This window comes from Gavia stellata, chromosome 25, assembly GCF_030936135.1.
Source record: "Gavia stellata isolate bGavSte3 chromosome 25, bGavSte3.hap2, whole genome shotgun sequence".
NCBI lineage: Eukaryota > Metazoa > Chordata > Aves > Gaviiformes > Gaviidae > Gavia > Gavia stellata.
This window is the reverse complement of record NC_082618.1, coordinates 7,367,139-7,384,068: the sequence shown is the minus strand read 5'-3', so window position 1 is coordinate 7,384,068 and position 16,930 is coordinate 7,367,139. Positions and strand designations below refer to the sequence as shown.

At 53.5% G+C, this 16,930-nt stretch overlaps 2 protein-coding genes across 2 annotated transcripts; one reads left to right on the top strand and one right to left on the bottom strand.

Annotated features, from left to right (window-relative positions):
* Positions 1-928: 928 nt before the first annotated feature.
* SLC46A1 (solute carrier family 46 member 1) lies at positions 929-5,285 on the top strand. The gene is made up of 6 exons (XM_059829510.1): positions 929-984; positions 1,209-1,491; positions 1,599-2,451; positions 2,837-2,920; positions 3,964-4,120; positions 4,673-5,285. Exons 1-6 carry the CDS (start codon positions 929-931, stop codon positions 4,746-4,748), a joined length of 1,509 nt encoding a protein of 502 aa, XP_059685493.1. The 3' UTR covers positions 4,749-5,285.
* Positions 5,286-9,550: 4,265 nt separating this feature from the next.
* Positions 9,551-16,458, bottom strand: SARM1 (sterile alpha and TIR motif containing 1). The gene is made up of 9 exons (XM_059829422.1): positions 15,998-16,458; positions 12,718-13,336; positions 12,336-12,548; positions 12,119-12,210; positions 11,362-11,597; positions 11,150-11,243; positions 10,495-10,684; positions 10,270-10,391; positions 9,551-9,680 (listed from the first exon to the last, which is right to left on the bottom strand). The coding sequence occupies exons 1-9, from the start codon at positions 16,456-16,458 to the stop codon at positions 9,551-9,553; spliced, it is 2,157 nt and encodes a 718-aa protein (XP_059685405.1).
* Positions 16,459-16,930: the final 472 nt, after the last annotated feature.

Here is a 16,930-nt window from a genome sequence, read left to right as displayed (position 1 = left end):
TGGGGCTTGGTTTCTTTCAATAACGTGCTTCTGTTTGAAAAACAGTGGGTTTCGGTTGCCAGAACTGCAAACTCACAGCTCTCTTGCAAGCCTGACTTAGGCATATTGCTCACAAGAAACAGCATCATGTTAAATAGCTGCCAATCGTGAGCTTTAGCATTTCACCCTTGGTACAAAAAGAATGAGAAAGAGCTTTCAAATGAATTATATTCCCCCACACTTTTGCATCCACGTAATGTTGAATTAGTGTCTGAAAAGGTGCAGTGACAAAATCAGTGAATGGCAAAGTAGTTTTTCTACTTTCTGCTTTTACGTCCTAAGGTTGCAATCAAAATCTGAGAGGAAACCTCTTGTTTTCACATCTCTGTAACACGAAGGTTGGCCTCCAGCTGCAGTCTTGCCTATGGGATGGAAGTAACAACGCAGAAGGACCGCAGCTAATGAATTGTGCTTGTTCTTCAGAAGCAGCACGTCCACAGCGATTGTTTCCACTGCTACGTGAGTCGTGTTACTTTCAAAGATGCTAGAGATGGGCTCTGTGTGTTACTGCAAAATGAATGGTTTGTATCTTCAGGGGGATTTGTTAGAGCTTTACCTGTAGCCCATTAACACTGCCCAATGGTGTCAAAGGAGTGATGCCAATTTACATTAATTTGGAACTACTCCAGTTTATATAAACGGGTTAATCTAATACTCTGAATTGTGTTCTTTGAATTTAAAGAACAACTTGGTCTTTGCTTACTGATCTGCTCTTCGAGGCAGACCAAACCTAACAGCAGACCTGACAGCACAGCCAAAACCTCGTGTGTTACAGCTTGTAAGTGATTTTGTCCTTTAGAAACAGAAGTATTTTCTAATGTGCTGTGAATTAACAGAAGTGGTGACACATGGCTAACTACGCCACTTCTCTGATCCTAGTGCACTGGAAATGTTGATTATAACTCTTCCTGTGTTTGACGACAAGAAAAAAATCAGGGTTGAAGCGTAAATTTCTTTAACCATCCATCGGTAAGTAACACAACCGGGGTGTAACGCCCCGCGTTCAGGCCCTGCCGCCGGGTCCCGTTGTTCGGAACGCGGTGCAAAGGCAGAGCCGGTCCCCTCCCCGTCTTGCGGCAGGAAGAGCGACGGGGAGGCACAAGGCCCCCGCCCCGCTTCCCTCCGGGCGGCGGCGGGGCGGAGCGCGGCGGGGCCGGGCGGCGGGGCAGCCCGTCCCGGGCGGAGCGCGCCGCTCCTCCGCCCGCCGCCGCCATGGCCGCCCCGCCGCCGCAGCCCCCCGCCGCCCCGCCGCCGCCCGCCCGCCGCTGCCCGCCGCTGCCCGCCGTCGAGCCGCTCCTCTTCCTGGCCACGCTGTCCCTCGGCCTGCAGGGCCCGCTCGCCACCCAGTACCTCTGGGACCGGCTGGGGGCCGAGCGCGGCTACAGCGGCCCCAACGCCAGCAGCCCCGCCGGCTGCGGGAACGGCAGCGCCGCCGCCGACCCCCTGCGGCAGGTGGGGGAGCGGGCGCGGGGAGCGGGGGTGCTGCCGCCTCCCGGGGAGCTCCGGGGCGGCGCTGGGCGCTGCCGGCCCGCGGCCTCAGCTGCCTCTTTCTCTTGCAGGAGGTGGAAGCGCTGGTCTCCCACTGGAACCTCTACATCAACCTGGGAGGCTTCTTCGTTGGGCTCTTCTCCGTGACTCTCTTCGGACCATGGAGCGACAGCGTAGGCCGCCGTCCGGCGCTCATCCTGCCGGCAGTGGGTATGGCCGTGCAAGCGGCCATCTATCTTCTCGTCATGTACCTGCACCTGCACGTTGCCTACTTTCTCCTTGGACGCGTTTTGAGCGGCCTCATGGGAGACTACAACCTGATCCTGGCCAGCTGCTTCGCCTACGTGGCCGACACCAGCGACAAACGCGCACGTACATTTCGCGTCGCTGTCCTCGAGGCGTGCCTCGGCATCGCGGGCATGCTGGCCAGCATCGGTGGCGGCCAGTGGCGCAAGGCTCAGGGGTACATCAACCCCTTTTGGCTCGTGCTTGCTGCCAGCCTTGCTGCCGCTCTCTATGCTGCTTTCTGTCTTAAGGAATCAGTGAAGCAGCAGAAACCAGCCAAGCTGTTCACGCTCAGCCATTACAAGGCTGTCTACAGGCTGTACACGGCCCCAGAACACTTGAGCTCCAGGCGGAAGCTCGCTCTTTACTCCCTGGCTTTCTTTCTTCTTGTCACGGTACATTTTGGAACCAAGGACCTCTTTGTTTTGTATGAGCTTGGCTCCCCTCTCTGCTGGGCCGCTGACCTCATTGGGTACGGCTCAGCCGCCAGTTACCTGGCTTACCTGAGCAGCCTGGGAGGGCTGCGGCTGCTGCAGCTCTGCCTCCAAGACACCTGGGTGGCAGAGATAGGATTGATCTCCAATATTTCTGGACTGGTTGTGATTTCTCTTGCTACTACAACACCACTGATGTTTACAGGTGATGCCGAATTCTTAAATCCCTCTATCTCAGGCTCTTAGCTTAGACATGCCAGTAGATGCAGGAGGGCAGCGTGCTTCTGGGAGTTCAAGCACGTGGAGGAAGTTCTGCCTCCGTTTTGGCTCGTGTACCAACAAAAGTGTGGCTTGCTAACAGCAAAGCTGGCCAAACACTGAAGTTGAAAGTACGGCCATATAGTTCCTAGAATATTAGAAGCTGTATTACACTGCAGACACAGACTAAAGTGCATCGTGAGATGCAGGGGGGTGAATTGGGTCTAAATATAGCAGGGAGAAACTGCCTGGAGCTACAGATTTCTGGGACTGACTTTGGAGCCTTTATTTTTCAGCTGAGCTTTCCCTAATGTGCTGTATCTTTCTCATAGGTTATGGGATTCTGTTCCTTTCCATGGCAGCCACCCCAGTCATCAGAGCCAAGCTCTCCAAGCTGGTCAGTGAGACGGAACAGGGTAAGGAGTTAGCCACTATGCTTAAGCCACATCCTGAAACACTGTCTTCTTGGAACATTGAAAACAAACTGCTTTGGGAGGTTAGGACTTCCCTAGGTCCTTTGGAGTCCTGTGCCCCTGCGCTCAGCCTGAGGCCCAGGGAAACGCTTTATTTTTTCAGAATAATTGTCATTCATCCATTTAGACTTGCTACGATTTCAAGATGAGGACAAGAGAAGAAAAGCAAGGTGAAAAGGATTGCATTCAAGCTCAGGAATAGTTCATTCATCCGTTTGTTTCCAAAACTTTTACAAGGAGCAAGAGTTAAAATGGATTATATAATGAGCAGAAAATAGTGATTTCCCTGACCATGACTTTTTTCTGTAGATCAGTAACAGTGGGAAGAAACACAGTGTTGTTAGAGCGATATATCATTGACCATGGTGAAAGATCATGGATAACCCATAGGAGGAGCATATTTGCCTTTCTTACAGTAACTTGTTTGAAGAGCTTGCACTTGCTGTTAAACGCTGCATAGGAATGCCTTTGCAAGCAGGCAGGGGAGGAGGGAATCGAGGTGGGAAAGATTGAAAGGTGACTTTGCACAATTCGTGTTTCTTATATTAGAATGAAGGTGGTGCACACTTGATAGCAGATTTATGATGCTAAATCTATAAAGTGCAGTCTTCTGCTGAACTTAATGTTTAACAAGTGATAAGATGTGCTTGGCAGTAAACAGATCTATATAGCCCTGTCTTAAGCAGTTACAATCCAGCTGATATGTAATATCCCTGGTCAGCTCTGGCGATACACATTCTGGAAGTCAGTGAGGTGGTCCTGGCTACAGAGAAGCTGAGCTTGACAGGTTTGGCCTGCCAGGCCGGCACCGTGTGCCTGATCTCTGCTCCCAGCTCTTGCTTGCCACGCTTGATAATCAGACATCAGTTTTCTGATGGGAAATGCAAACCCTTAGAAAGATGCACAGAATCCCACCAAAGGTGATGTGTTAAAGACATTTGCAGCCAGGGCTGTCTCACCATTAACCTCCTATGTATCTTCTCCAGGTGCTCTCTTTGCTTCGGTTGCCTGTGTGGAAGGGCTGTGTTCACTTGTGGCTACAGGAGTGTTCAACTCTCTCTACCCTGCCAGCTTGCACTTCATGAGGGGATTCCCATTTCTCTTCGGGGCTGTAATTCTTCTTATTCCAGCAGCTATTATTGGGTAATTTACTTCAAATTTCTAAGCTTTGCCATAGGACCTGTAAAGTGTAATACGAAAAATACTGTTTACTCCACTTAGGATAGAGGCTCACAGTTTTTAAGGCATATTTTCAGTTATGCTTATGAGATGGTGTTTAGTGACCCAGTAAGCAGAGGTGCAGGTCCATTTCTTCTGTCATCTGAATCCTAGCGATAAACCTGCAGCCCGAGTAATGTAGATGCCGACATTCAAAGTGCTTCAAAGTCTCACTCCACCCTCAGAGTGGAATCCAAAATCTGGAGTTGAATTTGGAAGTCCTCCTTTATGGAAGAGATGGAGCTCTCATAGCAGTCTCTCTTCCTGTCGTTTCTCTATGAAGCAAAGCAAAAATTGTGTTGTGATAGAAAACAAATCCCCTGGTAAGACTTAGGAGAGAGAATGTGTTGGGATTGCAGAACTGCAACAGCTCCTGTCAGGGTTGTTTTGTTCTGTTCCTTTGAATCTTTAAAACTCACTTCATTCAGCAACACCCCAGTGTGCTTTCGTAGGCTCTAACTGTTCTTTCTTTCTTAGGTGGATAGAAATCTGGGACTCAAACCGTGACTACAATCACTTCTCAGGTGCTTTCCTGTCCCCTGCAGATGGCTGAGCAGCAACTTAGCAACAAGGAATTGGCCAGCTCGGCAGTGTCCGTCTGAAGACTGCTCTTTATTCTTCCCTTGAAGGACAGATTAGTGTGGGAGGGACACCTTGCTTGTCCTCACTAATTTTTAAATGCCACATAATTGGAAATCATGCCTCTGACTGCCAGTAGGAACTCGCTTTGCAGATGTGAATGCTTCCTTGCCGTTGTGTTGGCCCATCTGTCAGAGAAAACCCAAGAGACCCAAAAGCCAATTAAGAGTTAAAGCTATTGTTGGCCATTTGCAAGGCTGGTTAGTGGTCTGGGGTTTGGTGGGAAGGGAAGGTTCTGTGGCATGCTTTTAGTGGTAAGAGAGGACTGAATTCTGGTTTAATTGCCAAACATGCTCCCCTCTGAGTCCTACGGTGTGCAGCAGATGAGCTGTTGGTGTGGCTGAGGCCCAGACCAAAGCCTGCAGAGCGAGACTGAAGCAGAGGTACCCAACAGCGTGCTGCTGAGGAGAAAGATCTGCACTCCGAATCAGCATGTTGTCAATAAAAGCCATACAAAAAGCCATACAAATGCCAGACTAGGCTCCCGCAGAAATCCTTAAGAGGAGTGGTAGTTTACCACAGGAGTGCTATTGCCATACTTATTTACTAAACTAGCTTTAGCTTCGCAAGTTAGAGGTGTCCAAGGGAGAGGATCTAATGCATGAAGTGCTTGTAGTGAGGAGTGCCAGTGGCATGTCCTGCCTGTCCGTCTGCAGCTCAGCCCAGGATTTCAAAGGACCTTTTGAGAAGTAATAGCTTGTCTGAGAATACTACGGTGCAAGTAGGTGCCTTAATTGACAGTTTCCAAAACTGAGGAAGTTAAGGCTAGAATTGACAAAACTGGGCCCCCCTGACTGAAGACCCTTACACTACAAGTTTGAAGGCCCAGCTTTGATAAGTGTGCCCTAGTGTCATGTAAAATTACTGCTCTGCTTATGGCAGAGCCAGGAGCAGTCCTTCCTTGTCAACACCCAGGGGCTGTTGCGATGAGCTGGTATGGGGACAGGACTAGTGTCTTTGGAGGTAGTTTTTTGTTGTGTGGGGCATAATTTTGTGTCAGTGACCTCACTTCTGCTGCCCTTCTCAGGATATGTTGATGCTAGCAAGCAAACCCCATGTTCATGGTACTCATAATTGTTCTTTTCAAAGCATTAACTATATTGCCTCAATCCTGTTTTCTTCAAACTGCCATAAACCAGCAGTTCCTTGTACACTGCATTGCACGCACTGTTCAGATGCATGCAATGTCTTTACTGTGAAATTGTTTAGCAGGACATGTTACTTTCAGAATGAATAAAACCTCCATTCTCTTTTATGGTTCATAAAAAGATAGCTTTTCTCGTACAGCTGTTGATGTCATTTGTCCTTGCCTTGTTCTGTGCTTCTCTCCATTATTTTCATGCTTCTTCCTTTATTGAAGACTCTGCAGTAGAGAAGTGGCAGCAGGAAGTTCTCTGCCTTGTGGAGAATTGAGCGTGTGAGAGTCCTGAGTCAGGAAAATGCAGATTTGGGACTTGCAAGCAGCCAAAGCTTGCTTTTCCTGAACACCAGAGTAAAGCTCATGGGAGTGCTTAGTCTGTAACTTGTCCTTCAATATTCAGTAAATGTGAAATGCTTATATACAGCTTTCTTCCCTGTTCATTAGGAGTTTGTGATAAAAGCAGGACAATGGGGGTTTAGAGAAGCAGGAGGTGGAGAAGTAGGGAGGCTTTAAGAACTTGGTGTTATGCCGCTTGGTTTGTGTAATTATGCCAGTGGACGTAGGCAGGAGTTACGTGTCTGATTGACGGGCTAAGCCCAGAATTAGCCTCCCTGAGGAACAGGGCATGCTGTGAGTGTTGCATTAGATGTTTGTAGCTGAACTGATTGTGAAGTAAGTCTCCTCTACCAACAGACTCCATGGATGCCAATGCTAGCAGCTGCTCAGTGTTGTGCAGTGAAGTGAAACTTGTGTACTGGCTCTGCTTTCCCGTTCGTGTCAGTGTGCTTGCAAAGAAGAAATTCAATAGGAACTATTATGCTCTATAAAAAAAAAATAAAGTTTTTCTAGGCTGTCCTCCAAGAACTACAACCGTGAAGCAAATACATGATCCATGCATTGTGACTGTGGGCAGCAGGTAGAGAAGTCCCTGGGGATGCAGTGAGCTACATCAATTCATGCAAAGATGAGCGTGAAGTGTGGGTCCCCACAGAGAATGGTACCTGGAGAATGTCAATTCTGCTGCCCCTTCAGAGGATGAGAAAGCATGACGGCAAGCGAGAGCAAGTGTGAGAAGGCTGCAGGGAGAGAAGCATGTGACACAAACAGAAAAGAGGTGGGGATTTAGAGTATAAACCAAATTTATTAATAATGTCTGATAGAACAACTTCAAACACTTTCTGACATGACATAGCAAAGGAATAAGGAAGGGTGAGAACAGAAGGATTTGTTTCCTTGAGACTGTCTGCTCAGACTGGAAGGGGCCAAGGATGGGATGTTTTGTCAAGAGCAGGGTGAGTTCATTAAGGTGAAGAGAACTGAATGATGGGGAAACAGGAAGAGTCACAGTCTGGGCAGCTGGAGCACGAGATGGGATCTCATTGCAAGTGAGACACCTAAGCTGTAGAGGACAAGTAGATCTTCCCTACATTGAATGGTGGGTGAGGAGGTTAATTGCTAGAGAGCTCCTGGGAAACAAGACGCAATAGTCTTACAGTGTATTATTGTAGGGAGAAAAATCCTTATGACTGTTTCTGTGGGACTCCTTCAGTGGCCATGGAGGCCTTGACATTCAATCAGTTACTCAAGGCTTTTCCCTGAAGCAGCTCACAAGTAGCTTTTATCCTTTGGCAGATTCACCTTTGGGCTCATCTGTTGGTTGTCTCGTGTTTAATCTGGAGATTAGATAGATTCTATTTCTGATGAATGCTGGGCAGATATAGCTATTAACCTTTCACTGGAGAGCAAAGATGCCATTAACGGTGAGCTGATAAGAACTATCCATAAAGCTGTGATTGAGCACCAGAACTTAACTTTTTTTTTTCTCAAATGTTCATGGATCTAAGCCAAAAGGAAATGTGTTTGTGTTCCTGCCAGTTAAGGCGGGCAGTGAGGCTTCGGGGAGAACCAGGAGAATGACAAGGTGGCTGAGACTCCTCATTGCCTCCTGAAAGGGCTCAGTTATCTTGAGCAGGGACAGGCAAAGGAGCTTGCTGCTTCTGCAGGGTGGTGCATTAGCCTGGTCCCCAGAGCTTCAGGGCAGGCTGCTGTTCCCTGGGCATGCCTTGCTCTTCCTCTTGTGCACCCTCTGAACAAGGACGTCTTTTTGCATTATTCACTTTACATCAAAAAAGGCAAGCTTAGGTAGGAGCTGCAACTTCTGGTCCTAGTTGCAAAATGTCATGTTGTTGAGAGCCTGCTCACCCTCCAAGCAGGTGTGAGAAGCAGGACAAGGCTGGGAGTGCAGAATTCAGGGGAGATGTGTCAGGGTGCCCGTGTTTCCTCACCTGCAGTGTCAGTAGCAGGTGCTACCAGTCCTGCTCCCAGCCGGTGCTCACACCGAGCAGCCTCCTCCTGCCCTTTGCATCAACTTCGCTCTTTCCTGATACTTCATGGTGAGTAGCTGCAAAGAGACCTGGTGAGTGTTGAGAAGAGATCGGTAGAAAGAAACAAATGCTACTTGGTATTGCATCCAGCAGAGAGTAGGGGCAACCCTGAGCCTGAGGAGCTTAGCCAGGGCTGTCAGGGGTGAGTGGTAGTCAGCAAAGAGATACGCCAGCTCCTCTTTGAAGGAACAGACCATGGGAGATCTGCTGCGGAGCACCAACAACAGAATAAAATACAGCCAGTGTATAATAACTCCACAAGTACAGTACAGCAATTAGCATCTTCTGTATCTGCATGGATATATGTTTTCCAGAGTCAAAATCCAGCCACCCATGCCCTGTAAGTATAGACCTGATAAAGTGATAAAGCTGAAACATCAGACGGAGGGAAGGAAGGGGGTTGTTTTAAAAGCACTTTTTGAAAAGACCCTGCGGAAACTTCACGTGATCTAAATCCAAACTTCTATTGCCAGAGTTAAGAGCACAAAGTGGTTTTGCAGCATTAGGAGGTGAAAGGCCTCCAAGGAGAGAGCAAGCTCATGTGATAAAGGGACATTACTGGGAAAGAGAAAGCTGCTGCTGAGCAGTTTAGAAGGTCTCTGTGTGTTATCTTTCCCAAACACGGGGATTTTGTTAGGGCTTAGCTTTTATTTGCCCTTTCCTGTTTTCAGCTTCTGACTGCAACGATATTCCCACGGCACCCAGCAGAGGCCATGCGATGCTTATGGACCGTTCCCTTTTAACTGCTCTTTTCTCCTGTGTGTCCTCTTGCAATGTATCCCTCACCAATTCCCCAGCTATCGGTCCTTAGAAGATCCCGCATCTTCGGACATGTTTCTGGGGGAAGCTGCAGCCATTTGCAGGGGTCTGGACAGCGTCGGTCTCCCTCGCATCCCCTGCATTGCAGGAGGCGTAGCCTGCATGTCCTGCCACCCCAAGGGAGGATGTGGAAGACAACTCGTCCATCCCAGAGTCTGCCCCAGCTTGGCTCACCAGGCACCATATAAGTGAGTACTGGCCTTTTAGCGCCAGGGGCTTGCATTTGGAGGGTGAAGGGGGGCTAATGAGCCACAGGCCTTGTCTCAAGCCAGGGTACTAAGATGGGGAAAAATCTAGAGGGAGAAATTTGGCCCCACATAAAAAGGGGTCACCTGGGAAGTCTTTGGAGGGGATGAGGCAGCTGTGCTGGTTCTAGGTCTGCCCCAGGGAGGGCAAGCAGTCCAGGCCATTCTCCGACCCAGCCGAGGAGTCCCGGGAGGAACGGCCCTGGAGAAAGCGGATGATTTTGTCGATTGTGGCCTCCTGGTACTCATGGGACCACCTATGTTCGAGGGGAAAATTTGATTTAGTTTTTCCATTGTGAGAGATACCACAAGATAGCTCAGTTCATTTGGGCCAGGAGCCAGAGACCCCCCTTCCTCCACCCCAGCTCTCTAGGAGCTCCCCCCTTTCCCCATGGAAAACGGAGGAACACTGGATGCTGCAGGAAAGCCCCTTCCCCTGTGCCCTGCCAGGCTGGAGGGCTACGAGCAGGTTGGGATGCCAACCCGGGGCACTGCAGCACAAAGGGGAAGCAGAAGGCGAGAGGAACCCAGGCAAGCTGCGAAACCTGCCAGCATCACTCCTGCCTGGAGGGCTGAGGGCACGAGGATGGGCATCCTCCCAGCGGCGATGGGCTGGGGACCTCTCTTATCCGGAGGAGCCCCAAGCACAAAAACAGCAGAAGGGTTATGGTGGGGACCTTTGCTCCTGTCATGCTCTGGAGTACCTGCAGTGACTCACCTCCCCTTTGGCCTGTTCTGCCTCCCTCATCTGTTTCTCCCAATTTCCTTGTGCTCTTTGCTACTGCTTATGCAAGCCGTTCTCTCCAGGTGTCAAGGAACCCCATGGCACAGGATCCTTTTACTTACTTGATACCATTAAATTTCAGGACAGCCCTCATGTCCTTGGGAAGTGTTTCTGGGTCTGGCCACTCAAAATGGTCTGTAACAGGTACAATGTTCTTTCCAGAGTTCAGGGCTGTCACAATCTCCTGCAGGAACATGCAAGTGCTCAGGCTATGGCCCGTCTCAGCCCATCACCCGCCGCCTCCTGCTCCAACATCCACCAAGCTCCCACGTGATGGCATCTCCTACCTTGTGCACCCAGTCCTTGCACTCGGGGTCTCCCATGCACTTATCCAGTGCGTTTGGCGAGAGGACCAGCACAAAATTGCGGGCACTCATGACGCTCTGGATCAGCTTGTCCTCGAACTTCCCCGCCTCCAGCTTCTCCACATCGATGAACACGCTGAAGCCGTGCAGCTGCAGGTGGACCTTCAGCAGGCTGGTGGCAAGAGGAGACAGCACCATGAGGAGAGCTACTGCCAGCACCTCGGTTTCCCACCACATCGGCCAAGACATGGTGAGACAGAGGAGCAGCAAACAGGTTCCCACAGAGAATGACACAGTCCTTGAGATGCCAGATCCCAGCCCAGCCTGCTTACAGGTGTCTGGGCCCACGCAGAAAACACAGGGAGCAGGACATTAACTCTCTGCTGTAATCCCTATGAGCACAGAGTGAAAAAGGGTCAGTGTCAAAGAGGAACAGGGTGGCAGTGACAGGAGTGGGAATTAGCCTGTCCACCGCGCAGCTTATGTGGTGCTGTCCCCATTTGCACTGCAGCTTTTGGCAGCCTCTCCCTCCTCCCCGCTGCAGCAGCTCTCCCGGCTCCACGCTCTTCCCACAACTGATCACCAGCCTTCGCTCTGGGCATGAACTGAGCACCATATTGGTGCCTGCAGGACTCACCTGGCCAGCTGCGACCCGGTGCTCCTCCGGTAGCTGATAAATACATCAGTCCCATCAGATGCAGTTTGCAGCGTTATAGGGGAGTGAAGCATTTCTAGGCAGAGCAAACGGCAACCAAAAGTTAAAAGTATCCAACAAGTCATCCCAAACAACCCTCAATACTCGTCCCCACCCGCCTGCTCTAGCGCAGCAAGCAGCAGTGAGACCCGCACCCCTTGCAGCAGTGAGGATGCGGACGCGGTGGAAGCCCGTGTTGATGTGGCAGTCCTCCTGCAGCTGCTGCTCCGTCACCCGGTGCAAGAAGTTGCGGTTGATGCCGCACGTCAGCAGGTTGTACGTGTATTGACGAAACTTGGGGTCGATGCCGCCCAGCCAATCGGCCAGGTTGCTGCGGTCGCAGGTGGAATAGTTTGCAAAGGTCTTCAGCTCTGTCAGCTCCCGGAAAAACCTGGCAGAGAAACAAGTGAAAGCGTGGAGCCGGGAGGGGAGGCTGCTGGACCAGGCAGGACCTAGAGACATTCGGTACCACATCTTTTATCTACACAGGAGAGAGTGCAGCTACTGAAGAATGGTGGTGGTGAAGAATGAGCTAAAGGAATAGAAAAAGAGAAGAACAGATGCGTCACCGCGGGAGTGTTGGTCCTCAGGACACGGAGGTATGAGGAGCTCAGCTGAGGGAGGAGAAGCTTGGGTAAGGTCCCATCTTTCTGGGTAACTTGCAGGATCCCACCTCCCCTGTGCCACAGGTGGTGTCTCCCCATCCCACACCTCTCCCGTTCATTGGTCCCATTGCAGGAATCCCTCTGGGACTGCGTACTGCACTGGAAAAGCCCTGGCAGTCCAGATATTGCATTTTGAGGATCTCTGTTCTTGTCTTTGCAAGAAGGAAAACGCACAGACCTTTTCCCTGGCTCTGCCACTGTGGTGATGACTGTGAGAGAGGCCAGCATGCCCTGGTGGTGGTCCTACCTTTTCCGAGTGATGCTGGAGTCCATCCCCAAATCTTCCTGCAGCTCCTCCTCTGTCAGCCTCAGGAGAATGTCCCCATCCACCTGGTGGTCCTGCCAAGAGAAATCCAGGCTGGAACGGTCCCAGGAAAAGCTGCTGGGTGAGATGCTTACACCTCTGCTGCAAGATGTGGCAAAAGGGCCCATCCAGGTGTCCCTCCCCCGGCATGCAGCCCTACCAGGAAGCTCTGGCAGTATTTGTTGAATCCAATCTGCTGCAGCCACGTCTGCACCTCACAGGGCTTCCAGTTGGGAACAGTGGGCAGGATGCGCCGAGGAACCTCCTCCCCTATCATGCGCAGCACCTTTTTGGCCAGAGAGGAGGTGGTGCTGCTGGTGGAGTAGCACACTACCCTCTTCAGGCTCTGCGTAGCCCCAATCTCACTGAAAATCTGGGGACACAAAGGGAGGAGACATCACTTTGCTTTCCCTCCTCCTCCCTACAACCTGTGCCGGGCCAGCTGAGGACCAGGGTACTCAGTGAGCTCATACACCAAGATGCAGTTGTGGCACCCCTTCCCTTTTGCATCTCCTTCCATCTCAGGCCAACCTACCCTTTACCTTTGTTTTCTTCTGCCTGGTTTTGATGGCAGCCTCTGTGCAGAGGTAGAAGGCAGCGATGCACTGTGCTTCCAGCCGCGAGCTGTCCAGCAAGGGTACCAGCCGCTGCAGGTCGTCCGCCGTCCTCCCCTGGCTGTTGTCGCTGCTGCCCAACATCTCACAGGCGAACTGCTCCGGATCCAGCGAGGCGATGAACGGCTCCACCAGAGCCAGCGTCCCCGAGCGCTCCACCTCCTTCTCTATTTCTTTGTTGGTGGCCAGCACCGTGATGGCCAGGCAGGCGTGCAGGCGGATTAGTTCATCGTCCCTTGAGAACACCAGTGGGAAAAGCCACTCTGCCGTCCTCTTCTCGATCATCAGGCGCTGGTTCGCCTGCCCTCCGTACATGGCACAGTTGGCCAAGGCCATGGCGCAGTGCCGCAGCACGATGGGGTCCGTCCAGCGGCACCAGTAGAGGATAGCATCCAGGCCTCCATCAGAGATGAGCTGGAAACAGGTCTCTTCGGTGTGTTTGAACATGTGCTCCAGGATACCGGAGATGCTCTGTGCCAGCTGGGGAACATCCCGCTCCTTGGCTAAGTTCAGAATCACTCCCAGACCAATCCGAGCAATCCGATCCCTGCAGAAAGGTGAGACACAGGCAGATGAGGGACAGACGGTTGTGCAGGGAGTAAGAACAGTGACTGGCATGTGAACCCCCCCGTGCTTCAGTGGTGTTTGCCCCATGACAGCCAGATGTTTCCCTGTGAGACGCGGCTGCCAGATACGCTGTCAGGCTGTGGCGCAGCGAGATGTGACAGGCTGGTGTTGGAAGAACCTGTCTGGGTCTGGTGGAAGAGCTTGAGATGGGGCAGGACATGGGGTGCATAGCCCAGGACCACCACATCAGAGGCTCTTGTGCTCAAGGTAAGACATACGTAGCAATCAAAAGTGCAGGGTTGGCTAATGCCAGGCTAGAAACAGATCTGCTTAGTCAGCGTTCCTGGGTGTGTGTGAGCTGCTTCGTATTCAGGGGTGAAAACTCATTTGTCCCTAACCAGTGCTGTCCTTTGGCTGCTCTCCAGATCGGTGCCAAGCCCAGGACAGGGGTTTCACACCTGGCTGAGCAACCATGCAGAACCGGCCACGGGGGTGTGTGAGAGATGGGGATCTGCCTGTCCTGGGATGGCAGCGTGAAGACACCTTGGAGGAAAACTGTGTATTTCCACAATCCTGTGCTGTCCTAGAAGAGGACGGCAAGAGCCTGGGGGTAGGCAGCCATGGGCCACCAGCTGCTGCTCAGCCACGGCTGGCCTTGAGCCTGTGCTGCGAGGATGGTCTTGGAAGGACGCCCAAATGGGGCTGTGTCCTAAAGGCGTAGAACAAGGAAGGGGGAAACGATGGGCTCTCCCCTGCCCTCCCATGAGCCTGTCCAGAATGAGGGGGCAACTCCATCTCTGGCCTTAGAAATGACCCGTTTGGTGCCGCGATGGATCTGCTCCATTCACAAGGCACAAGCGTTGGGGCGGATGCCCCATGCTGTGCTGCCCATGAGGGCAGCGGCACGTTTGGCCCCCAGCGATGGTGGGGGTGAAGGCACGCCAGCCTCTCCGCGCTGGCAGGCGGGAAGAGCATTTCTGGGAAGTCTGTGGCCCTCATGGCTCACGCTGACCTTGGGGTGGGTTTGGCAGCAAATGCTGTGGAGAGCTCTGGAAAAAAAAGCCCTCAGCCTGGGACTGGCTCTGAGCCCGGACTCGGCCACAGAGCTGGATGACAAACACAGCCCTGCCAGGTCCCTGACTCCCCACAGCCGCGGATGGAGCCAGGACCAGTCCAGCTCTCGTCTCAGCACCGCTGCGGCTGTGCATGGATGCTGGGAGATGTCTCCAAGCCAAAGGCTTGGACCCACGGGGGGGGCCCTGCACCTCCCTGCCATCGCTTGGAGGTTGATGGTGGGTCAGGCTGCGGGGAGCAAGGGGCTGGGGGCCCACGGCTGCTCCGAGACCCTGGCCCATGAACTGCTCCTGGAGCAGAGACAGCGACTCCAGCAGCTGCTTTCTCTTGCTAGGAAGCTAAGTGCTGAATTAAGACCATGCTAGTGATGTTTCCTGGGATTAATTCCACTCTAATGGACTTTCCTGATTTAGCTGTTGCTTCTTTTTGCCTGCCAGTGCATGCAGCGAGGCCCAGGCTGCGAGTCCACGACCTTACGGCAAGACACATCACCCATGAAGCTGGAGCAGGTCCATAAGCCTTGGCCAGGTTTCCTCCACATGCACCCAAAGCCCTGGCTGGGGCCAGCTGGGCCTGGGTGCACCGCGGAAGAACGGAGCTGGCAGAGCCGCATGTTTGCCTGCGGGGTCCCAGGAGGGAAAGGCCTGATCCTGACCCAGCTTGTGGCAGGTATACATCTCCTCCCCGGGACTGGCATGCTGCAGGCGGTTCTGCCAGGGCATACCGAACCAGACACGGGGCAGAGCAGAGAGTTCGCCTGTCAGGGGACCTTGCAGGAGCGTGTTCATGGTGTTTAAAGGGTGAGTTGTGCGTGAGTGCTGCATCACCACCGCTGTGCATTTAGACATGTTGGGTGCCACGTGTGCACATGCACCCTCGTACAGGTGCACGCACACACATGCACACGCTCCCACCCCACCTGTGCCAACGCTTTGGCAGAGCCAGCCCAACACCTCTCACCTGTCCTGGGTGCAGCACACCCCTCTCCAGCCTCTGAGCTAGCGGCCACGGGCTGGGGGGGCTCTGAGGGCCACCGACAGGCTGCCCCCTCCTTATGGCCTCAGTCCAGCCCTGGTCAGAAGCAGAAAATCTCTGGGAACTGGCTTCATCCTCCTCCTCCTGCTGTGGTTATGGTTAAGGGGGAGTCGTGTCTCTCATCCTTGGGGTCAGATGCTATAGGCGAGCCAAACCGACCCAGCTCAAACGTGAAGTGTTTCTTGTCTGGGTGGCCCCGGGCTGAGTGTGGCTCATGAGGACACCCTGATCCTCACCAGCATCCCTGAGCTGGGGCTGGACCTCCTCCCTCCAGCTGCGGTGGTGATTGGGGGCAGGTCATGCCACTGCCTGGGCGTGATCAGCAAGTCGGGGACACCCGTGTGCAAGTGCTGGGCGTGGGGGGACGCAGCGTGGAGCCGAGGGGGTTTGATGCACCAGGAGCACCCAGAGCAGGGAAATTTGGGGGGTGTGGGTGGGATGGGTGGAGGAAATCCCTGCTGTGCTCGGGGCGGCCGGTGAGCCTGAGGTGGGGATGGCTGTGCCTGGTGGGGGGAGCTCTTTTCAGACTCACCTGTTTTCTGCCACCAGGATCTGCTCCAGCAGTTTTCCTGCCTGGCACTTGGTCTCCAGTTCGGCCGTGTACAGCAGGTTCAGCAGCAGGTCCAGGCCCCCCTCCAGGCGGATCACGTCGCACAGCACTTTGGCCACGTCCCTCCCCAGCGTGGGCATCCCCCAGGCTTCCTCCACCAGCTGGAAGACCTCGGCAATGGCCCTCCTCAGCTCCGCAGGGCCGGATGCCTGCTTGGCGTGGGCGATGGCCCGCTGCAGGGCGGGCAGGATTCGGTCCAGGGCTGCCCGCACGTCCGTGTTCACCCCTGGGGAAACCTCCCGGTGCTCCCTGGAGCTGCTCCCACCTGCCCAGCTGCCCGCCTGGCTCACGCACTCGGGCACCGCCAGCCGCTCCGCACCCGACATGGCGAAGAACCGGCACAGTTTATAGAGGGAGACGAGCAGGGTGAGCACCATCGGCATCTCCTAGCACAGCATCCTCGGTCACCCGCCTGCCGGGAGCACCCGGGCAGGGCCACCACGCTCCTTGGGGGGACCCGAGGTGGCCGGAGAGGAGGCACAGGAGGGGAGACGGAGCTGGCCCAGGGTCCAGCCGCAGGGCTGGGTTGCCGGCTCCCTCTTCCCTCCCTGCCCTGTCGGGATGCGGAGCTGGAAGCAGTGGCAGGAGCCGCCTTCCCAGAGCCAGACTCAGCATCTCAGGTCCTCAGAGGCTGATGTCACCTCGCGCAGGCGCCGCCTCTCCAAGGAGGGGCTCATCTCTGGGCAGCAGCATCCCCCTCCTCGCTGCAGATGCTCTGGCATCCCCCCAAGACCCCTCCTTCCACAGCCCTCCGCCTGCCCAGCCTGAGCTGGGGCTTGTCCCGCTGTCCCCATGGCCCATGTCCTCCTCCTTGTCCCAGCTGCTGCGGAGCCTGTGGTCACCTCCACGACAGGC